The 18,300-nt window shown below is 41.6% G+C and overlaps 1 protein-coding gene across 10 annotated transcripts in view; it reads right to left on the bottom strand.

Moving 5' to 3' along the window:
• The window catches only part of KDM2B (lysine demethylase 2B), a 126,042-nt gene that overhangs the window by 41,847 nt on the left and 65,895 nt on the right, over positions 1-18,300 (bottom strand). For all 10 annotated transcript variants that reach the window (XM_055794823.1, XM_055794821.1, XM_055794824.1 and 7 more), the window contains 2 exons: positions 15,645-15,771; positions 7,204-7,658 (listed from right to left, as the gene is read on the bottom strand). In XM_055794823.1, coding sequence (XP_055650798.1) covers positions 7,204-7,658; positions 15,645-15,771 — 582 coding nt within the window. The remainder of the gene's footprint in view (positions 1-7,203; positions 7,659-15,644; positions 15,772-18,300) is intronic.

The raw sequence follows: 18,300 nt of genomic DNA, 5'->3' as shown, positions 1-18,300 counted from the left end.
ATGACCATATAAACTCAACACAGAGGTGGGGAAGAATCCTTTTTAAGTGTACTCAGTTGTGCAGTTGGGAATAGTCTGTGCTTGCTCCCCATGACTCTCTATGTACTTGCTAACGTAGCTACAAGCCCTTCATTTGGAGTTCAGGTAGCTGAAAAAGACAACAAATGAAAACAAAAACGAGTCGGAAGGAGGATTCTGCTATGCTGCTGAAAACCAAAGCCCAAATAAGCACTAACAGGTTAAAGGGGGAAAAAATGCTCCAAAAAAACCGAACAAGAACTGCAGGTTGGAAATTACATCCTGACAGAATTTAGGAGATAACCCCAGACAATGAAGTTCAATGGTGTTGCTCCCTAGTATACAGACTTCTTGAAAAAAAGCTTAATTAGACAACAACATGCACCAGGCTCTGTCAGTCTCCAGTGTAGAGCTTTAATAATTAAAAATTTCACACACTATACAAAAAGAGCTTAAAATACGGTAATTGTTTTAATAGGAAGCACAGCTGGAATTCATCTGTAATCACCCAACTAAAGCCCAGAGTACGATGGCATGTTCTATGCCCCAAGAGCCTGAGCAGGCAGACTAGCGACTCAGCTAGGGTTTGGATGAGTGTCCCTGGGGCTGGCTTTCCCTCCCTGGAGCTCAGGCAACCTGCTGGATTCAGCCCAATTCCCCAGCCTGTGCTTAAATGAGACAAGCTTTACTAACAGACACTATCGCACCAGCACAGTGCTGCTTCTTTCAGAAACAATCATACCAGGAAGGTTGTTTCTTGATACTGGTTAGTCCAAAAGCAGCACCAACAACCAAAAAAAAAAAAGCAATACCAGTACAAGCCTGGTTTTGTCAGCCCAGCACTGTGGCTGCACTCAGGAGCTTGCATAGGCACAGCCTGGCTGGTGAGGAATAAAACACAGCTTGCCCCAACCTGACTGTGATGGAGAGTCTGTAGCATATCTCCAGCCATATACTCTCTTTGAGTGTAACAGCTAACAACTTTTACATACGGACTAGTCATTAGCAAATTAACTCTTGGCTGAGCTAAGGCTAAGTGAGCGCCTCTTTTCACATTTCCTTTTTATCTTGAAAGGATGATCACTGCATTAACTGAACTGTGACCACATTCTGAAAGTTAGTTTTCATTCCTAAAAATGGAGAGGTCTTTTGTATTCTCATAGCAAACCCAAGATTCTCCAGAACAAGGCAGCAGCTTGAGAACCATACAAACAATGAACAAGTTAATCCCTCTTTACTTTGCTATTCCAAGGTTTGAAATCTTGTAAGACAGAAAACCTTAACATTTCCACTAATGATTGTCAGAGACTCCAAGTTCAATAGAAAGAGGAGTATATTCCAAAAACCTGGCAAGATAACGAAGGTTTCCTGTTATCATATATATCATGTGAAAATATTATCCAAGAAGAGATTTAATACTATGGCAGTTTATCATCTTAGCCAGCTGAAAACAATGGGTATCTCAGCAGCAGAACCATAACCAAGCCACAGCTGTGGTGACTGTAGGGTCAAGTGTCAGTGCACAACAAGCTGGAGGAGGCAGACTTTTTGTTCACCTGCTTAAAAAAAAGAAGATAAAGAAAAAACATGGGGCTGTAGTTAGACAACGTGATGCTCATCCTGCACAAGGCTGCCCAATTCATTACACTTGAAGGCTGTGGTGACAACAGCAGGCATGGAGGAAAGAAACTGATTAAGTATATAAGAATTCAGCTTAGCCATTAATTTCAAAAGCACAGCAAGGAATGACTCCCCTGAACACATTCAGCAGAGGGAGTTTTTTTTCCTCTCATCAGAATGAGAAGGGGGTAAGATCTTTTGGCAAGAAAAAGAAAGAACATATTTCAGTAGATATCATCTGTCTTGCACAAGAATTTTCTCCTGCTGCCAAGGAGTTGCGGATATTTGACAAACTCTGTTCTTCAAACTGAGTTTCTTTTGCCCTAATGGACTTCCACAGACCCTTCTGAAGAAGAGCAGCATTTTTGCTTTGAAGTGGGGAAAATCTGTGGCATTTATTAGCAGGCAGATCTCAGAACCCTCTTCTCCAACAGCAGCAAAGGAATTACCATCCTGCTGGTAACACAACAGAAACGTTGTGTGCTGAAATCAGAGACTGCACACAGACAACTATCAGTGGCAGAGTGTTTAATGTGGGACGCAGACTGTCACAATCAAAGGTCTGCTCAGCTTTACCTGCCCTGTGATGTGGGGTGCAAACTACACCAAGGAGTAAGATGGTTACCTCTATGCTCTTCTTCATGCACAAGTCCATCCCAATTGCATCTTTAATAGACTGACATACTATTTATAATAGATAAACATGAAGTGGAGAAGCTACAGGATGAGACTCTTCGAAACCCCAAGGCCACTATCTAAGTTAAATTACCTCTCAGTGATTTTTTTTCCTCTGCCTCTTCCTCATCAGTGTAGTTACTTCTCTAACAGTTCATCCGCTAATTAATTTTTAAACTGGGAGCCGGAGTTGTTGCACTGTTTCGTATTTCATCTCAGGGCATGTATATATGGAAAACAAGGTATGGCTGCAGGCTGCATGTGCCTCTGACAGTAACACCAAGAGCAAGGATGTGAGGGCAATGGCTGCAGTGTCTTCTGGCTGCTGACCCTGCCAATACCTACACTGCCAAGCCCGCTGTCCTTCCGCAACCTGGGTCAGCTGAGCACTCTCAGGGAGGGTATGTTTACTGTATAACAATTTCCCCCCACGTTTGCTGCACATACAGCTCACACAGAGCCCATCCGCAGACATTTGGATACAGAGACTATTGCATCTCCTCGGCTGATTGTACAGATGCCATCTGCTCTGGAGTGAACGCTGCTGTCAGTAGAAGCTTCTTTGGTGGTGAACACAGGTCTCATGTGATACACTGCCCATACAGCAGAGCTGCAGCTGACAAGAATTTAATTCCTTGTTTGAGCTGAGGGAAGAACTGACCCGCTCCCCAAGTGAGGCCTGTGTTATGCTCTGCAAATAAGCCTCCCTTGTGCTGCTGCACTCCATCGATCATGATGATAAATGGGTTCTCAATCTGCAGAGGCATTAGCTTGGCACTTCTGGATTGCTGTGTCCCCACTAGATAGTCGCAGTTAGTTAGGAAGCTTAGATGACATGTAAGGAATTTACACAGGCTTAGTTTAGTTCTTAGTCTCCCTTCTCATAAGGAAAATAAATTACTTCAAAGAGTCTCACCTACTTGACATTAAATAGCTGTATATAGCTGTAGTTGTGTTTACCACTAAGAGCAGTAATCCAGTCACCCATCCTTTACTGTATTCTTGCTCAGATGGGAAAGCATGGATTCCTTGCGAGTTACCCTGATTTGCTCTGTGAAACTTCACATCACTGAATAAAACCATTTCCTTTCTCCAGTTTAATGACCCATATCCTGTTTTCCAAAAACATTATCTTATTGAAGCACAAAGACGGACTTGAATGTCATACAGAAAAGTTCCTGAGTATATTTCATTAAGGAATAAAACTGCTACAATAAAGACAGATTTATTTTCTTCAGGAAGAAACCTGTTTAAGACTTTCCAAGCAGAGTAAGAGCTTTCAGACTTTCTGTCAGAGCATGTTCTTGCTATGCTTTTGTTAAAAATAACCCTCAAATGAGTGCACTAAAAGGTACTTTTAATAGGATGCATTATTAATACATCACATGCCCAAAAGTCAGGCTGCCCATGAAATAAACCTTGTGAACACAGCAGAATACAGTCACAGCACATATGTATGAGTTGCCACAGCTTCTTCTGCAGGATTTCTGCCTCCATTCAGTCACACAGATGACTGGTGCTCTGGATATTCATCAGGGTAAAGTAAAGCTGCCAGGCTACTGCTCACTCTATTGCTACTGTCATCAGCAAAATCCCCACATATTTTCTGTATAAGTTGAAATAGTAGTAGCAAAGTAAGAGGAAATATGATTTACTGGTCAAGTTGATAAACACCATTCCAGAAAAACTGACTGTATTTCTTCCTCTGCCATTATGTCTCTGTGTGACACAGGGCAAATCTTGTTAAATCAAGTTTCCACAGGCAGTCATTAATTGTATATTCCTACTCTTCCTCATGTCTGGCTTGGGATCTAGATGCTAAAGATCAGAACTTTGGTTCTGCAGAAATTATAAGCAATTACAGTTTCAATACCATTAAAACTACCTTTTGTGCCTATTGTTCTTAAATAATGCTAGCTTCTTTGAAAATCACACCTGCGGCAGGCAAAACCAGTATCCAGAATTATGGTCACTTTTATCTTAATCTCTTCACACTCTAGTTCCCTACTGGTGCACCAGAGATGATAACAGCTCATCAATTACCACTTATGAAGCACACGCCTACGGTAGTGGTATCACTGGGATCCCCAAGGGAACACTTGTATCACAGTGTTCAGCTGTGGGTCTGAACAGTATGGTGTACCTAACACACACTAAAGAGAAAGGATGGAACAAAATACTGAATAGCCGCATTCTGCACACCAATACAGGAATCCTGCAAGGACCATTACGCTAGATGTGTGCTCAAGGGGCTGAAATCAGCCACTTGGCAGCTTTTCCATCAGCATGCTCTGTCCTTTGAAGGTAGAAGCCCTAAACATACACTGATATACTTGCTTTTGATTTTTTTTGTAAGTCAAATAAACTGAATAAAACAAACTTTATGCTTTGATATCACATTGGTTACAAAGAGATGCTTTTGCTCCACTGCACCGTTCTCTACCATGTCAACGAACACAGCAGCAGAAAGGAGTAATGGGTTGTTGCATCCAGGGTTCCAGACCTAGATGGGAATGGGACACACCTTGTCAGTGGCTGCCTCAGACAACGTGCTGATGAGCAAAGAAGGGAAGGCCTGTGCTGCGAGTCCTTGACTCCACCCCTGAGTTGAGAGGAAACGTACTCAAGCAACAATTCATACAAGTACAACTCCCCCTAACTGTCCCAATTCCTTCAGAGCACCCAGCAAGCAGATTATGCAACCATAGGGAGAGTTATGGAGGAAGCAGATTATATGGGCTTTAATTTACTAGTCGCATTGACTCCCATTCTCTGAAAATTAAGAGCCGCCTTATATGTAGGTCAATATTGTAAAAAGGATGGGCAAGAAAGTTCTTTAACAGTTCTTTAGACATTGTTCAAGAAAAGGAAACCTTTTAGAAGGTCTTGCTCTGACTAATCAGTCACAGGCTCACCAAACATACAGAGGTGATTCCAGAGAAAACAATTCTGTAGCATGCATGATGTTTAGATGTGGTCATGGGGTCTTTAACCAGCAGGGAACCATAAATATCCAGATGTTGGGCTACATCTTGATGGTTACAGTGTGTGCTGGCAAGGAAAGAAAGTCTGGAGGCAGGCAGTTATCAAGGGAGACGGAACATCAAGACTGCAACTCTGCAAGATGCACAAAATAAACTGGCAGATGCCCACTAATACCAATTAAAGCACAGTATCACTGAAAAGGGCATGGCTTGTGCCTTTTTCTTAAATGTCTGTTTGCAGTTCTCCATCTCTGTAGTTAGTGAATCCACTGCTCTGGAGAGGAATATAAAAACATACTCCTACACGGTGCTTTAAACCAGATTCACATATGGTATCTTGCCACGTTCTACTAAGATGTCTCACGGTGCACTGGAGTATGTCATCAAAAGAGCATGCACGATCATATTCTAAACATCTGCACTGTTTATTATGCATTGCACCCCTTTCTGGCATTTCAAGAAGGGCTATTTTATTTCTAAGTGACAACTGGTCTGTGCATCAAGCTTGGAAAAGTAATGCTACCATTCCTTCTTCTTTACCACAAATTCAACTCCTGGTCTTGAAGCTTCATTTTGATTTCTGATTAGAAGACAACTGATCACAAAGCAAGCCAGTGAATCTACAGCCACAACTTTGGGCATATGCGTCCACTTTCATATACAGAGTGGCTGATTTTGCAAGAAGAGACTTTCTGAGCTCTTGTGGTTTACCAAAATGAGTGCCATGTATCACACTTCCAGGCTCCAAGATTGTGGAATATGGTTCCACTGCGCACTGCATATGTTCAGACTTCTTTAACTGGCTTTGAAGCCTTTTCTAAGCAGCTGTTACACTACTTACCCTAAAAAATAAAGGCTCCCCTTTTACCATATAAACGTGTATTTTTCCCCTCAGACTGTTGCTTACACAGCTCTTGTGTAAAGAGCATATGTAGCTGAAGAATCACACTGTACACAGAAACAGCACAAAACCAGTAGTCCAAACACAAGACCATGAATCAGTACTCACAGTTCCAAATCAGGCCAAATTGCCATAGTACCGGACATGGAGGACGGGGTGACAATTTTAGCCTTGTTTGAAAAATTCCAGCAAAATTGCAAGAGTATGCTGCTCTCAGCTTTGTTAAACAAAATAATTAATAAGCCTGGTTTATACAATGTGAAAACAAGACACAGAAGAGCTAAGACAGTAGTCGAAAGGGATACTACAGATCAGAGGCAGGGCTGAAACTAGAAGCAGCAAGGTCATACTGGTCTTCAGGAGGAATTTATCCCCAAGTCAGATGGGGTACCACTTCCAGTATACTAAACATATAAAGAGAACTTCTGTCACTACTGAATGTTCACTCCTCACACCATCTCCAAAAACAGTGTATTGTACCAGCGGAGAATAATTATCAACCTATAGAGGGCAATGGAGGAAAGGAAAATGAAGAAGGTGAAAGAAAAAAAAAAAAAACCAACTGAAAACATCAGACAATACATCTTCTAAATTACAATCAAGTATTTACATTTTGTTTGTGTCACTTAATAAGGTATACTCCAGAAAGACACTAGACCACAAAAAGGGCAGATTAAGACTATAAACAGACTTTTTGAGGCACAATATTTACACTAGGACATAACAGGTGCGGAACTATGAGAGGATTTAAACTTTTGGCCACTACTGCTACAGTCAGATAGGATTGCATCAATTAAATCAGACTGCAAACAGCCACCTCCTCAGAGCAGACATGGCTTTTGTTAGAGGCATAATCTCCCTCTCTGTGGCATACCAGGCTGATATGAACTGGTCACTACACACAAGCTGCCATCCCTCTGCTGCAGAGCTTTGCTTTATGATTTCCTGCTGTCTTCTGTGCCCACAGAATACAGTTTGTGTGGATCAACAAGCTATCACACCCACCTTCATGTCCTCTAGGAGAGCCTGCGGATCTTCAATGCCTTCTGGAACACACTTCTTGTTCTCTGGGAGAGATTCAAGCTTTTCCACCAGGGCTTTTAAACCCTTCAGTTCAAATTCCGTGAGGTGAGTCCATTTGGTTGAAACTTCCGTAGCTGGAGACCCCGTTGGTGTTTTGGGATAGTCCGTGGGGGTCGTTGATTTTACACTGTCATCCGACTCATTTGACAAAGTTCTTTTTAGGTACCTCATTACTGTGGCTTTTTGTTTTCTTCCTGCACCTTCTTTCCCTTCTGAGTGTGTGCTGTTGGGTGAGGAGGAGCCATCCACCAAGGATTTGGAGTTCTTATCCAAGCTGTCATCCTTCTCCTCCTGGATATGGGCATCACAAGATTCTTCATCCATGTCTAACCACGAATCTGAGGAATAGCTGTCTGTGCTGCGTTTTCTTTTTGCATCTGAAAGTTAGAAAAAAGAATGCGAAAGTTTTACCCAATGTAACTCTTAAACATCTCTCTACCACTGGGGCTACATGCTGCCTATTTAAAAGCGCACTGGATAATGCCTAGTGAGTAAATGACAGGAATGGGCTTTATTCAGCTGATTTTTAATTTGGGGGGGTTGTTTGTTTGTTATAACACTGGTTTTCATTAACATCTACTCGTTCAAATGACTGGGAAACATTTAGGGAAAAATTATGCTTTCTTCAAAGCTTCAGTCCTCTATGCCTTCAATTAAGAGTAGGCAGAGCTCTTAAGTCACACACAATTAATTTTCCCACAAATCCAAAAGAGACCAGATTCAGCAGCCCTACAGCTTTAAGAGGAGAGTTAGCGCAGAAAGAAGAGGGGAAAAATGATGGGAGAAAGCACATTAAAATGCTGTACATCATCATTCTTCCAGAAATTCTGCACAGCATAAAATCAACTTCTTAATACTTTTCCTCTTTGCAAGCAGTGTTGGGAAAACAGGAACCCCCACTTGTTACTGCATGAATCTCATTGCTCTCCTTAGACAGTGGATTACTATTATGCTTATTTTATAGACAAGAAGCCTAAACACACTGAGAAATGCAGGGACTGCCACAGAGTTACACGATACTGTTTTTCTTAATGCCATCCCTAATACATTCTAGGTACTCCTCAGGAAAACTTAAAGGCAAGTTTCTGAGTCTGAAGGACTACTAATCTTAGTTTTATATTAAGTTTCTCCCTAAAAACCCTGTTACCCAACTCCATGCAATCAAGCAGTGAAAGTAATGTAAGAATACTAGTGGCCAAGGTTCCCTAAAGCACACATCTTTTCTTATTTATTAGACACAATTTCCTTTACTAAGTGAACAAGATTGAAAGCAGGCTAGCAACAGCAGGAATGTCTGTGGAAAATACGGTTAACGCTGGCAACACCCGGTTCAGTCAATGTGAATTTTAATACTGGCTGAAACGGGTATGAGATCAAGCTGCAAACAAAAACACTTTGCGAAGGAAACAGAAGTCATACAGAAAAAGCGGGTGAACAATTAATGAAAAGTTCCTTTCACAGCTTTCATGCTTGCAGTGCAGTAGCTTTGGATTAGGACAATGTGAATCATGCTTAAGGAAGGATTAAACGGACATTAGCGAAAAAGCTCAGCATCCGGTTGTTTAACAGCGTGGTTCAAAACAAATGGTGAAACCCAGTTCCAAGCTGGCAAATTCACCCTTATCACAGTGAAGCTCCTTGTCTCTTGCATCGTCTTATACCATCTTCTTGTAAAATATACATATTACTTTTTAGCTAGGTAACAAAGATGCAACAGGCAGTGGCAGAGTAACTGTCTGAGGGCAGCTTGTCTAGCTGCTTAGCTTTGCAGTTTCAAATAAAACCTCTGTAAGGCCGCATGCACCTCTGCGTGTTAAGTGTCCAAGAGATACCACTTGGCCACTTTATACTTCTCAGGGCAAGTGTGCTGTTGCTGTAGTGTCTGCAAAAAACAAAGTATGTCTGTCCAGCCTACTCCTTCAGCCATATTTGCATTCTTCCTCAGAACCAAAATGGCCATAAAATTACTCCTTAAAGACACATTTAAGCTGAAATGCCTGTGAAAAGATGGCAGTCACAAAAAGTACCAGCTACCAGCAAGGCTGGTCACAGACAAATCCAGCTCCAGCCACAGCGCAGGGTAACCTCCTCCCTGCACCCCTCCAAAGAAGCTTCACCGTGAAGAAGTAGAGCGCAGTTTATTTTGTGTGCCGAGGTGGTGGCATGCAACGCTCCAAAGCAGCTCCTCCTCTCTGGTCTGTGCTAATACACCCCCATACTTCTCTTAGAAAAACAAACAGGATTAGAAAATATCTTAACCAGAACATTTAAAAACCACCAGGTTATCCAGTTTTTCTTTAATACTGTTTTTTTCCTTTGTCCACAGTAGCTAGCACACTTACCCACCTCAAAGGGCTATATAATCAGCTTATGTCATTCTCCCATTTTACAGCCGAGGAAACAGATGCTTGGGAGAAAGCATGATTTGCTCGATGTCACACACCCATCTAGGGAAAAACCAGGAATCAGAATCCAGGCTCTTGGATCCAGGGCTAGAGCCCCTTCTCTAAGCCACACTGTCTGGATGAGCTACGTTACACTGACTGAAGCATAAAAGCCTGACCCAGATGGGAGAAGATGCCAGTGATAAAACAAGAAGGTACACATCCCTAAGCTGCCAGGACAGCACCATTAACAGAAATTGGTATAAATCCACATGAAGAAAATTATGTTTCTGTCTTCCTATGCTGTGACTCTGCTGAACAGGAACTAATGGCTGTAACTGGGGCAAATCACAAGCGTAGATAAGGCCTAAAGAAAAAGAGAGATATCACATTATGGAGGTGTGAATTATTTACTCCAAGTAACGCTCTGGTGGTGCCAAGAGAAAACAGCCTTCCAGAGAGATCTCCACTTTTTGTCTCTTGCTCTAACCTACAGAAACAAAAGGCAAGAGAGCAGTGGAACACCACAGCATAGTGGGGGCCTATTCCCATCAGAAACAAGCACATGGGAGGCCAGCAACTCTGTTCTGCCAGCTGCCACCTCCTCCCTACCACCAGCTGTCTGCACAAGAAAGACCCTGCTGTGCCAGCTACACCTGGGTATGGACAGACAAAACCCAATCCAAATCTAACCTCAAAATGAACCATCACAAAACAAGTGCCCTGTGGCCTGTTCTCTGCAAGCCTGGCAGTTACAGGATGCCTTGCTTAACTTTACCTTTGGGGACAGGGCTTGCCGTTAAGCTCAAGTGTATCAGTCTGTTCTGGAGCACTAGGGGATTACAGTACTGTTGCACCATCAGATTAAGAGCAGACTGCTTTCAAAAAACTGTATGCTACTGCTGCTAATTAAAAAAAAAAAAAGCGGCCAAGAGAATCAATAATGGAAGTGCAACTTCAAGGTGAGGAAGGTTCAATTTTGTGTTTTCAAGTGTTTGTTGTAATGCAACTTCTCATGATTTTTATTTATTCATTTTAATGAAAACAGTATCTGACAGAGTTACTATGCGGTGAGTTGAGGCCCTCATAAACGTAACCTGCATGTACTTTGTCAAGAAGTGCATTTTAAGCACTGTGTTACCAGGGTTCCACTGACTTTTGATGTCTTTGGTTTATAAAGTCTCTCCATGGAAAAGAGCTCCTGCTAAGTGCAACTGTGGTTTCTTCTTCCGAGTCAATGCACCAGCCAACACCAGGTTACAACTCCAGTTTCAGAGTGGTTATCCAGTCTGGGCTCCCATATGAATGAATTAGTGAAAAAACACCTTCAACCCTGTCTCCATCTCAAAGCAAATAAAACCAGCTCAATCAAACCAGTCAGCGATGTAACTCCATGAAAAGGAGCAGCAGCACAGGCTTGACCACAGGACAAAGCTAGAAATATCCTTTTTTCTATAGCAGTTCCCTGTGGTTCTGGGTAAATCGCTTAACTCTCCCCACAGTTAGCCACTTGTACAAGAAGGATAATTATACACAGCTTCTTTCCTTGCCGAAAACAAAGTTGCTGTATTACAGAACTTAAAAGAAAGGGAAGGGGGCGAGGTATAATTATGAAATCTTTCTAAACTCTTTTGAACAGTCCAGCATGTAATATCTATTTGCCATTCCCAGCTCCAAACCCTGACACTGTAACTTGGCAGTAGCAATTGCTATTGGTCTGCTAAAGACAGCAATGTCATTTTTATTAGCAGAAAAAAACCTGAGCATACTGGAAATGTATCATTGCACAGAGCACCCCACACAGAAATCACTCCGTACAGTCTAGTGTCTGTCTATCATAAGCAAATCTATCTGTCCCCTGAGAAGAAGTGGGGGGGGGGAGGGGGGCAGAGACGGGGATACATGGCTCCTTCACCATGCCAGAGGGCATGTATCTTCTTCACCCATCAGGCTTAACATACCAGTTAGAGCCATCCTGTTAAAATTTTAGCAAAGGGAATCTTAAAAAGCTGCAGGCTACAGAGAAAGCATATTTCTGATAGCCCAGTATCTTCTCCCAATTACTCTTTGTCAGCTCACTCTCAAGATACATATCTCACTGAAGGTCAACTGTGGTTGAAAACATCCAGTACAGACTCATTCATGATAAGAGTGAAAATAATGAAGACACATCCATCCCAAAACCGTGCATGTTCAAATCTAGTAGGAAACCCAAATAGGATCCCTTTCTGATTTCAGCTGGCAGGACAAATGTCACAGTTGAGAGGGACAAGGAAAGGCGCGGGGGGGTGGGTGCGGGTGGGAAGAAAGAGAGCTTGTGTGCTTTTACAGCAGCCTGCGATCACTGTCATGTCATCATTCCCCTGAGTGTTTGCCCTTCTGCAGAAGAGATCTGAGAAAGAACAGTCTTACACACTAACTAGGAAGCAACTGCCTGAAAACTCATTCTGGGCGTGAAGAATGGGAAAGGAAGCCACGGTCATCATCTTCCAACTCATTTAGAAGTGCAGACATTTTTATTTAGGTAGCGGGAAGACTCAAGGTTTTAGTCTTGCCTACACTGAGGTGGGTGAAGTTCTGTTACTTGAGCTACTTAGAAAACAGAAATACAAAGAACAACGTAAGCTGCTATACTAGCATACAACTATTGGGACAGAGGTATCGCAACACAACCACAGCAATACATTTTCATGAGTAGGCAATGTACTCTGAATCTAGCGACCTTCACATAAAAGCAAATAAATACTATGTAATCAAAACATGGTAGTCTAGAGACTAATGAGAAGTCTAAAGACATCCTTAAAAACACAATTGCTGATGAACTCCGCTTTCTGTGTTCTCCAAAGATGTTCTAGATCACCACAGTCATCTCCCTGTTTTGCACAGAACAGAATCTCTACTAATCCTGTGAGAACTACCACCTTGTGAAACCCAGAGACCACAAGCAGCGTCCTGTGCTCTCTCTGGTGATGTCCTCCTTGGCTAATAATCAATTGTGGCTTCTCTGCTTCTGAGAGCCAGTAAGACCACTGTCTTAGAAGGCATGCAAGAAAGCCACACAACTCAAGGATGAAAAATAGCAAATCCTAGCACCCAAAAGGAAAGTAAACTTTTAGAACAAATCACATCAAAGAGATTATTTTACAAAAATATGAAGATTATTCAAGATAAATTTCTGAAAACGAATACAAGGATATGAAGAATTTTTTTCTTAAATCAAGGACAGAAAACAAATGTATTGAGGGGTCTGCAGAGAAGTTAAGTACTTTGTTTCATTACTCTTTAAGGAGAATAATGGGAAATTACTATGTCAAGGGACACTCATGGGAAATCAAGAAATTGCTTCCAGATAGAGAAGTCTCTAAGGATGAGACAATTTAAGGACCTTAGCAGTTCTGAAGAAAAGCTTAAAAACAAAATGGTGGGGTTTTGAAACACTGCCCTCATTTGGATATCCTATCCCACATCAGGTGAATGATATTAAAATATGGACAACGCAGAACAAACAAGTGTAATTCAAGGATTACATTTTGTAGAGATGTGAGTCAAGAGGCTGGACGCTAAGACCAGTTAAAAGAAAAGACGAGGAAGTATTTGAAACAGTATTATGCAGAACAAAGCAGAACAGCTTTGTAAAGGGAAATAATGTACCTTTACTCCTTTGAACTTAGCAAATGCCAAAGTGAAAGATCCAGTAGATACAGTAGATCTTGGCTTCTGAACCACAATCTCCAGCTAAATAATTATTTTAAGGTTAAGATTCTGCCAAGAAATAAAAAGCAAGTTTCTGACAAAAAAAAAAAAAAAGCATACATCTGTTTCTCCTGGAGAGAAAGGCCCTGCATGTCAGTGTCAGAGATTTTATCAACATGCTAATACTCTGAAGTCAAGAGATAGCAGGCAGGTGGATGAACTACACACTGTCAGTAGATATCACTTTGGTAAGCTGGAAGTACCAAGCCATTCAAGACAGTTACAACAGCTCCAGATCTGCCCAGCCAGACACTCCCAGCACCTACCTCAACTTGGCACCCGCAGCCATGCAGTAGGGCTGCAAGTCAGATCAGCTCAATCCTACCGATAACAAATCTATTCATTTTTCCGTAGGGTTAATTTTCAGTCAGATCACTGAACTGATTCAGCTCACAGGGCAGCTGCACAACATCTAGAGTCCATGAAACAGAATAGTCTTCTGAAAGCAGCATGTTTCTCACAGTAATTTGGAAAGAACTTAAGACCATGCCCAAACAACAGCAAAGCAGTTTCATATTCACTTTCCACTAGGCCAGCAACTGAAGCCACCACAGGAGACAAGACCCTGACCATGTCACCACCAAACCACTTTCCAAACAGCTAGGCTCCTTTTCCTGATGCCTTTGTAGCTGGCACTCTTTGGGCATGCAAAACAATCCTCTTCCCTTTAGACAACGGACATCTATGTTCCCAGTGTGCTTCTATATGATGTGAGTATCTCTCAGCTAGTAATTGGACTGAGGCACATTTTGTGGGGATCACCAAACCATTATCAGTAATGACTGAGTTGGGCGGGAATTCACACTGGTGATTTAGCTGGAAAAAGTCCCATCTCAATATCCTGAACCATCCACTCTCCACACCTAATTTGTTCCAAAAACCACACCTCAGCAATCTGGGCACCCCCACCCTGCCCACAGAACAAGCCTCTTTCATGCCAGTGGTTCAGACAACAGGAGGTTGTTCCTTATTTTCTAGTTATCAGAATGTTGTCACTGCTTTACAAAGAGTTGATCCAAAGGGCTAACTTGTCCTTTCCTCTAGGACAATCTTACATAATGAGAAAAATTCCTCCACACAGAGTTCCTGCTTAACTAACCCTTCTGATCAGGGTCTCACAGAGCTAAGAAGAGACACAAAATGTGAAGCACCCAAATTCCCAGTGACTCCAAAAAATTTCCCTGGCCTCACTACACAATTAGCTTCCTCGAGTTATTCTTGGTCAGTAAAACTCACTGGAGAGTGACACCTGCCCATAACTTCTTCAATCCCTTCTACTAAAATTATGCTAGTAGGTGATCATTTCCCTGCTCTGTCCAGAACCCAGGGCAGTTCCAACCATGCCAGGTTCACTCCAAGTGCCAACTCAGGGAGCAGGAGGCACAGACCTTGCTCCTCCTCCAACTTAACATGTTCAGATTTAGCTGGTGCTTGTGCTACTTTCAGCCATTCTGCGCTTAAAAGCAGGGAGGTAACATGGCCTGCTGTCTTGTCCCATTAAAGGGGGGAAAACAGAGGACGGTTCAGCAAAACAACTGGAATCCTCACACACTGATGTAAAGCTCATATCAGTGCCAAGGTAACACCTTCCTGCTTCAGGCACATCTATTTGTCTCTGCTATGGTCCATTTTCAGCTATTGTAAAGGTTTCTTTGACCTCCCTGCACTTAGGTTATAGATCATGTAGATTTGTGTAGATGTTTACTTGGTTTTGTTATTCTGCAGAACCAGAAGTCAGTCACCAGAGAGAACTAAAGTAGAGATTAAAGAAAAAAAGAGAAAGAAGCCAGGTTTAGTGACCATAACGCATTCTGTAGAGGAGACGGTCCATAAAAGGACTAAATATCCATCTCACCAGAGCAACGTTGCAACGCACACATTTCTGGCTACTAAGGTACTGTGCCAAACACAGCAGTAAATCCTCAACTGTTTGGCAGATCACCTCAACAGAAACATTACTGAAACCAAGGAACAAACGCATCAAAAATTATTTTTCTGGGATCCACTCGCTAAGGGAACACTCAATAAATATAATTTGAAGTAGGCTGGTACTTCATGGAAATGCTTAAGAGTCAAAACATTCCCCACCCCAAAATAAAGAAACAGTTCATTAGAATGTCTACAGTTCTCCAAATCAATTTATAACCCGCTTTGTAGAAACCAAAGCAGTAAATAGCCTAAGGTGCTAGCATCAGTTCTGAATATGCACTCAAAGGATTCACTCACCAATTAACATTGATTCTTTCTGGTACTCTTTGCTGAGGTGGCAGCGCTGGGTCACACAGGACACGTATCTCTCCAGAACATACCAGCACATTTCATAGTAGAAAGGATAACGGAATTTGGCATGCACCTGAAAGCAAGATCAAGACTGTCAGTCCATGGGGAAAGAAAAGAAGTTTGCAGCACAAGGGCCAGTCATCATTCTCATCATGTTATCAAGAGCACAAACAGTATGCAGGAGGGGGAGGGGAGAGAGGGTGGGAGCCGAGTGAGATGTATGCCTTCAGCATACAAAATGAGGAGACTGCCTGCCTGCCTGCCATGATAGCACCATTTCTTGGTTCACTAATTTGTATCCTCTTGGGGTGGTGGGAGAGGAAAGGGTTTGTGTTCTTGTGAAATCATGAAACTGATGGATGGCCCCTACGGTATTATTTACCTACTGTATAAACATAGGGTGGTCACATACAGATGTTAGTCACTAAAACTCAAGTTAAAATAAAGGTGGGGTTTTTTTATTTTTATTTATTTATTTATTTTATTTCCTAAACACTATTTTTTTCTCAAAATGGCAATACTACCTAAAATGAGTCAAGCAGAAAATGCAACTTTTTCAATTATGGTCTTCACAACAATTTGATTAAACAAATGAACACACAAATTCTTAATTATTGATAATTACATGTTAAAAGTAAAAACCCCTCATGTGGTTTACACTTAGTATTTTGGTAGCAAGTTAGCTTTTGCCACAAACAGAATAGAAAAGCAGGATTTTGACAAAAGATCCTGTCAAGCTGTTACTTTTTCTTACATCTCAGACCTGTTGTTCTCACACAAAAAGCTTACGCTCCAACACTATTTATTTGTGTGATTATTTCAGATTCAAAAGAAAACAAAGTGGGTTTCCTTCCTTTTCAGCATAGTTTTCTATCTATGGGAGGTTACTGGAGGTTACCAAAGAAGAATCTCGGAAGCTCCTAAAATGCAGGAACGCATGTATTTTTATTCTGATTTGTAAAAATGGATGCCACGCATCTTGCATGCACTTGTACTTACACTGTACACTTCTTTCTCCTGGTGGCACAGAAATTTGCATTTTGCAGGCTTGCATGCATGCATTGCACTGGGATTATAGGAACTGCTTTAAGACATTCTATGCATATTAACAGCTCACCTAGCCAAGAGGTGTCCACCCACTTTTAATGAAAAACTGAACTGCATCAGAAAGGAGCATTATCTTAGGAAGCTCATTTTGAAAAAAACAAAAGCTCACCCCACCTCAGATCTCTCAAACCCCCAAAGTCTAAACAGAACTGCTAACCCAGCACCTGAAAACTCAGATTCAGCTCTGCAAAGCAGGCACTGTCGAAACATGTGTGATGATAAAAGCATCCACTTGAGCACAGCAGTGACTTACTAGAATGCCTGTATTTGAAAACTGTCCCCAAGGTGGACAGTCAAAGAACTTGCCTGTGTTTCCAGGGCACAGGAAATGCAAATGCTTTTAGCAGTAAAACAAAATGTAACAAAGGGAAAATATACTGTATTGCCCCACTAAACATATCACAGTGTACAATTTAAATACTCCATGGCAATTCCTGAAAGTTAAGATCTCTTAAATTCAACACAAATGTAGCTGGCAAATCTGAACTGTATGTTGCTATGGGTCATGCATCCAGCCATGCCGCACCTTTTCAAATGTTTCCCTGTGTCATTACAAAGCACACATACCAAAAAGAAGAAAAACAAAAACGCAAGAAGGCAAAAACCAACCAACCAACATCCCCCTAAATGTGATAACATTTAACCCCAGGGCCTTTCTGCATCGGGAGAAGATTTTTCCTTTGGTTTAGTTATTTGTCATAAAGAAGAGATCAAGTCACTTATCACTATTATGGAACACAGGGGAAATTAGCCATGCTAAAATATACGCTAATAAAGGAACTCAAATTTTTCCAAGAGAGCACTGCAGGAAACAAAATTTGCAAAGAATTGACTTACAAACAGGAAGCCGCCTTCCACCCCTCAGCCTTCAAAAGGTTTTCAGCCACATGCCTGGGAATATTAAAGACATCATTGCTCAACATTTGTTGACAGATTCTGAGCTTCACCAAATTTAGTTGTTACCAATGTTAATTCAATGTGAAAGACAAGGCAGTAATGCATGCAGTGCTCCCATTATGTATATCAATCTTTAATATTCAATTTGAGTTCCTAATTGCCTCACTATCAATGTTCCAACCCACAGCAAATCCCTCCATGCCTCTGTAATTCACTATTTGCCTGAGAAGGCTCTGCTTTTACAAACCTTCAGAAGAGCTACCATATGTAGCAAGAGATACTGTGCAAAGATCTACAGTGCCTTTTGCCAGTAAAGCAAGTCTAACAATCCTTTAAAAATCTTCTAAAGTTTGCCTTATGGAAAAGTATAGAGGAGTACATTCTTTATGACATCCTTGGACATTTATTAATTATAATGGATGGGAACTGCGTTATGTACACGCCCATACTTCTTCCATTGTATACTTATGGTTAAATGAACTCTTACAGGGAGGGGGGAGGAATAAAAGAAAGAAAGAAAGAAATTAAAAATGTTCTGTGATGAATTTAAAGTGTAATATCTGATACAGACACTGCCAGAGGACTAAACTCCCCACCA

The sequence above is a fragment of the Falco peregrinus genome, chromosome 2 (assembly GCF_023634155.1).
Source record: "Falco peregrinus isolate bFalPer1 chromosome 2, bFalPer1.pri, whole genome shotgun sequence".
NCBI classification, from domain to species: domain Eukaryota; kingdom Metazoa; phylum Chordata; class Aves; order Falconiformes; family Falconidae; genus Falco; species Falco peregrinus.
The sequence above is the reverse complement of the archived record's forward strand: the minus strand, read 5'-3'. Positions and strand labels throughout refer to the sequence as shown.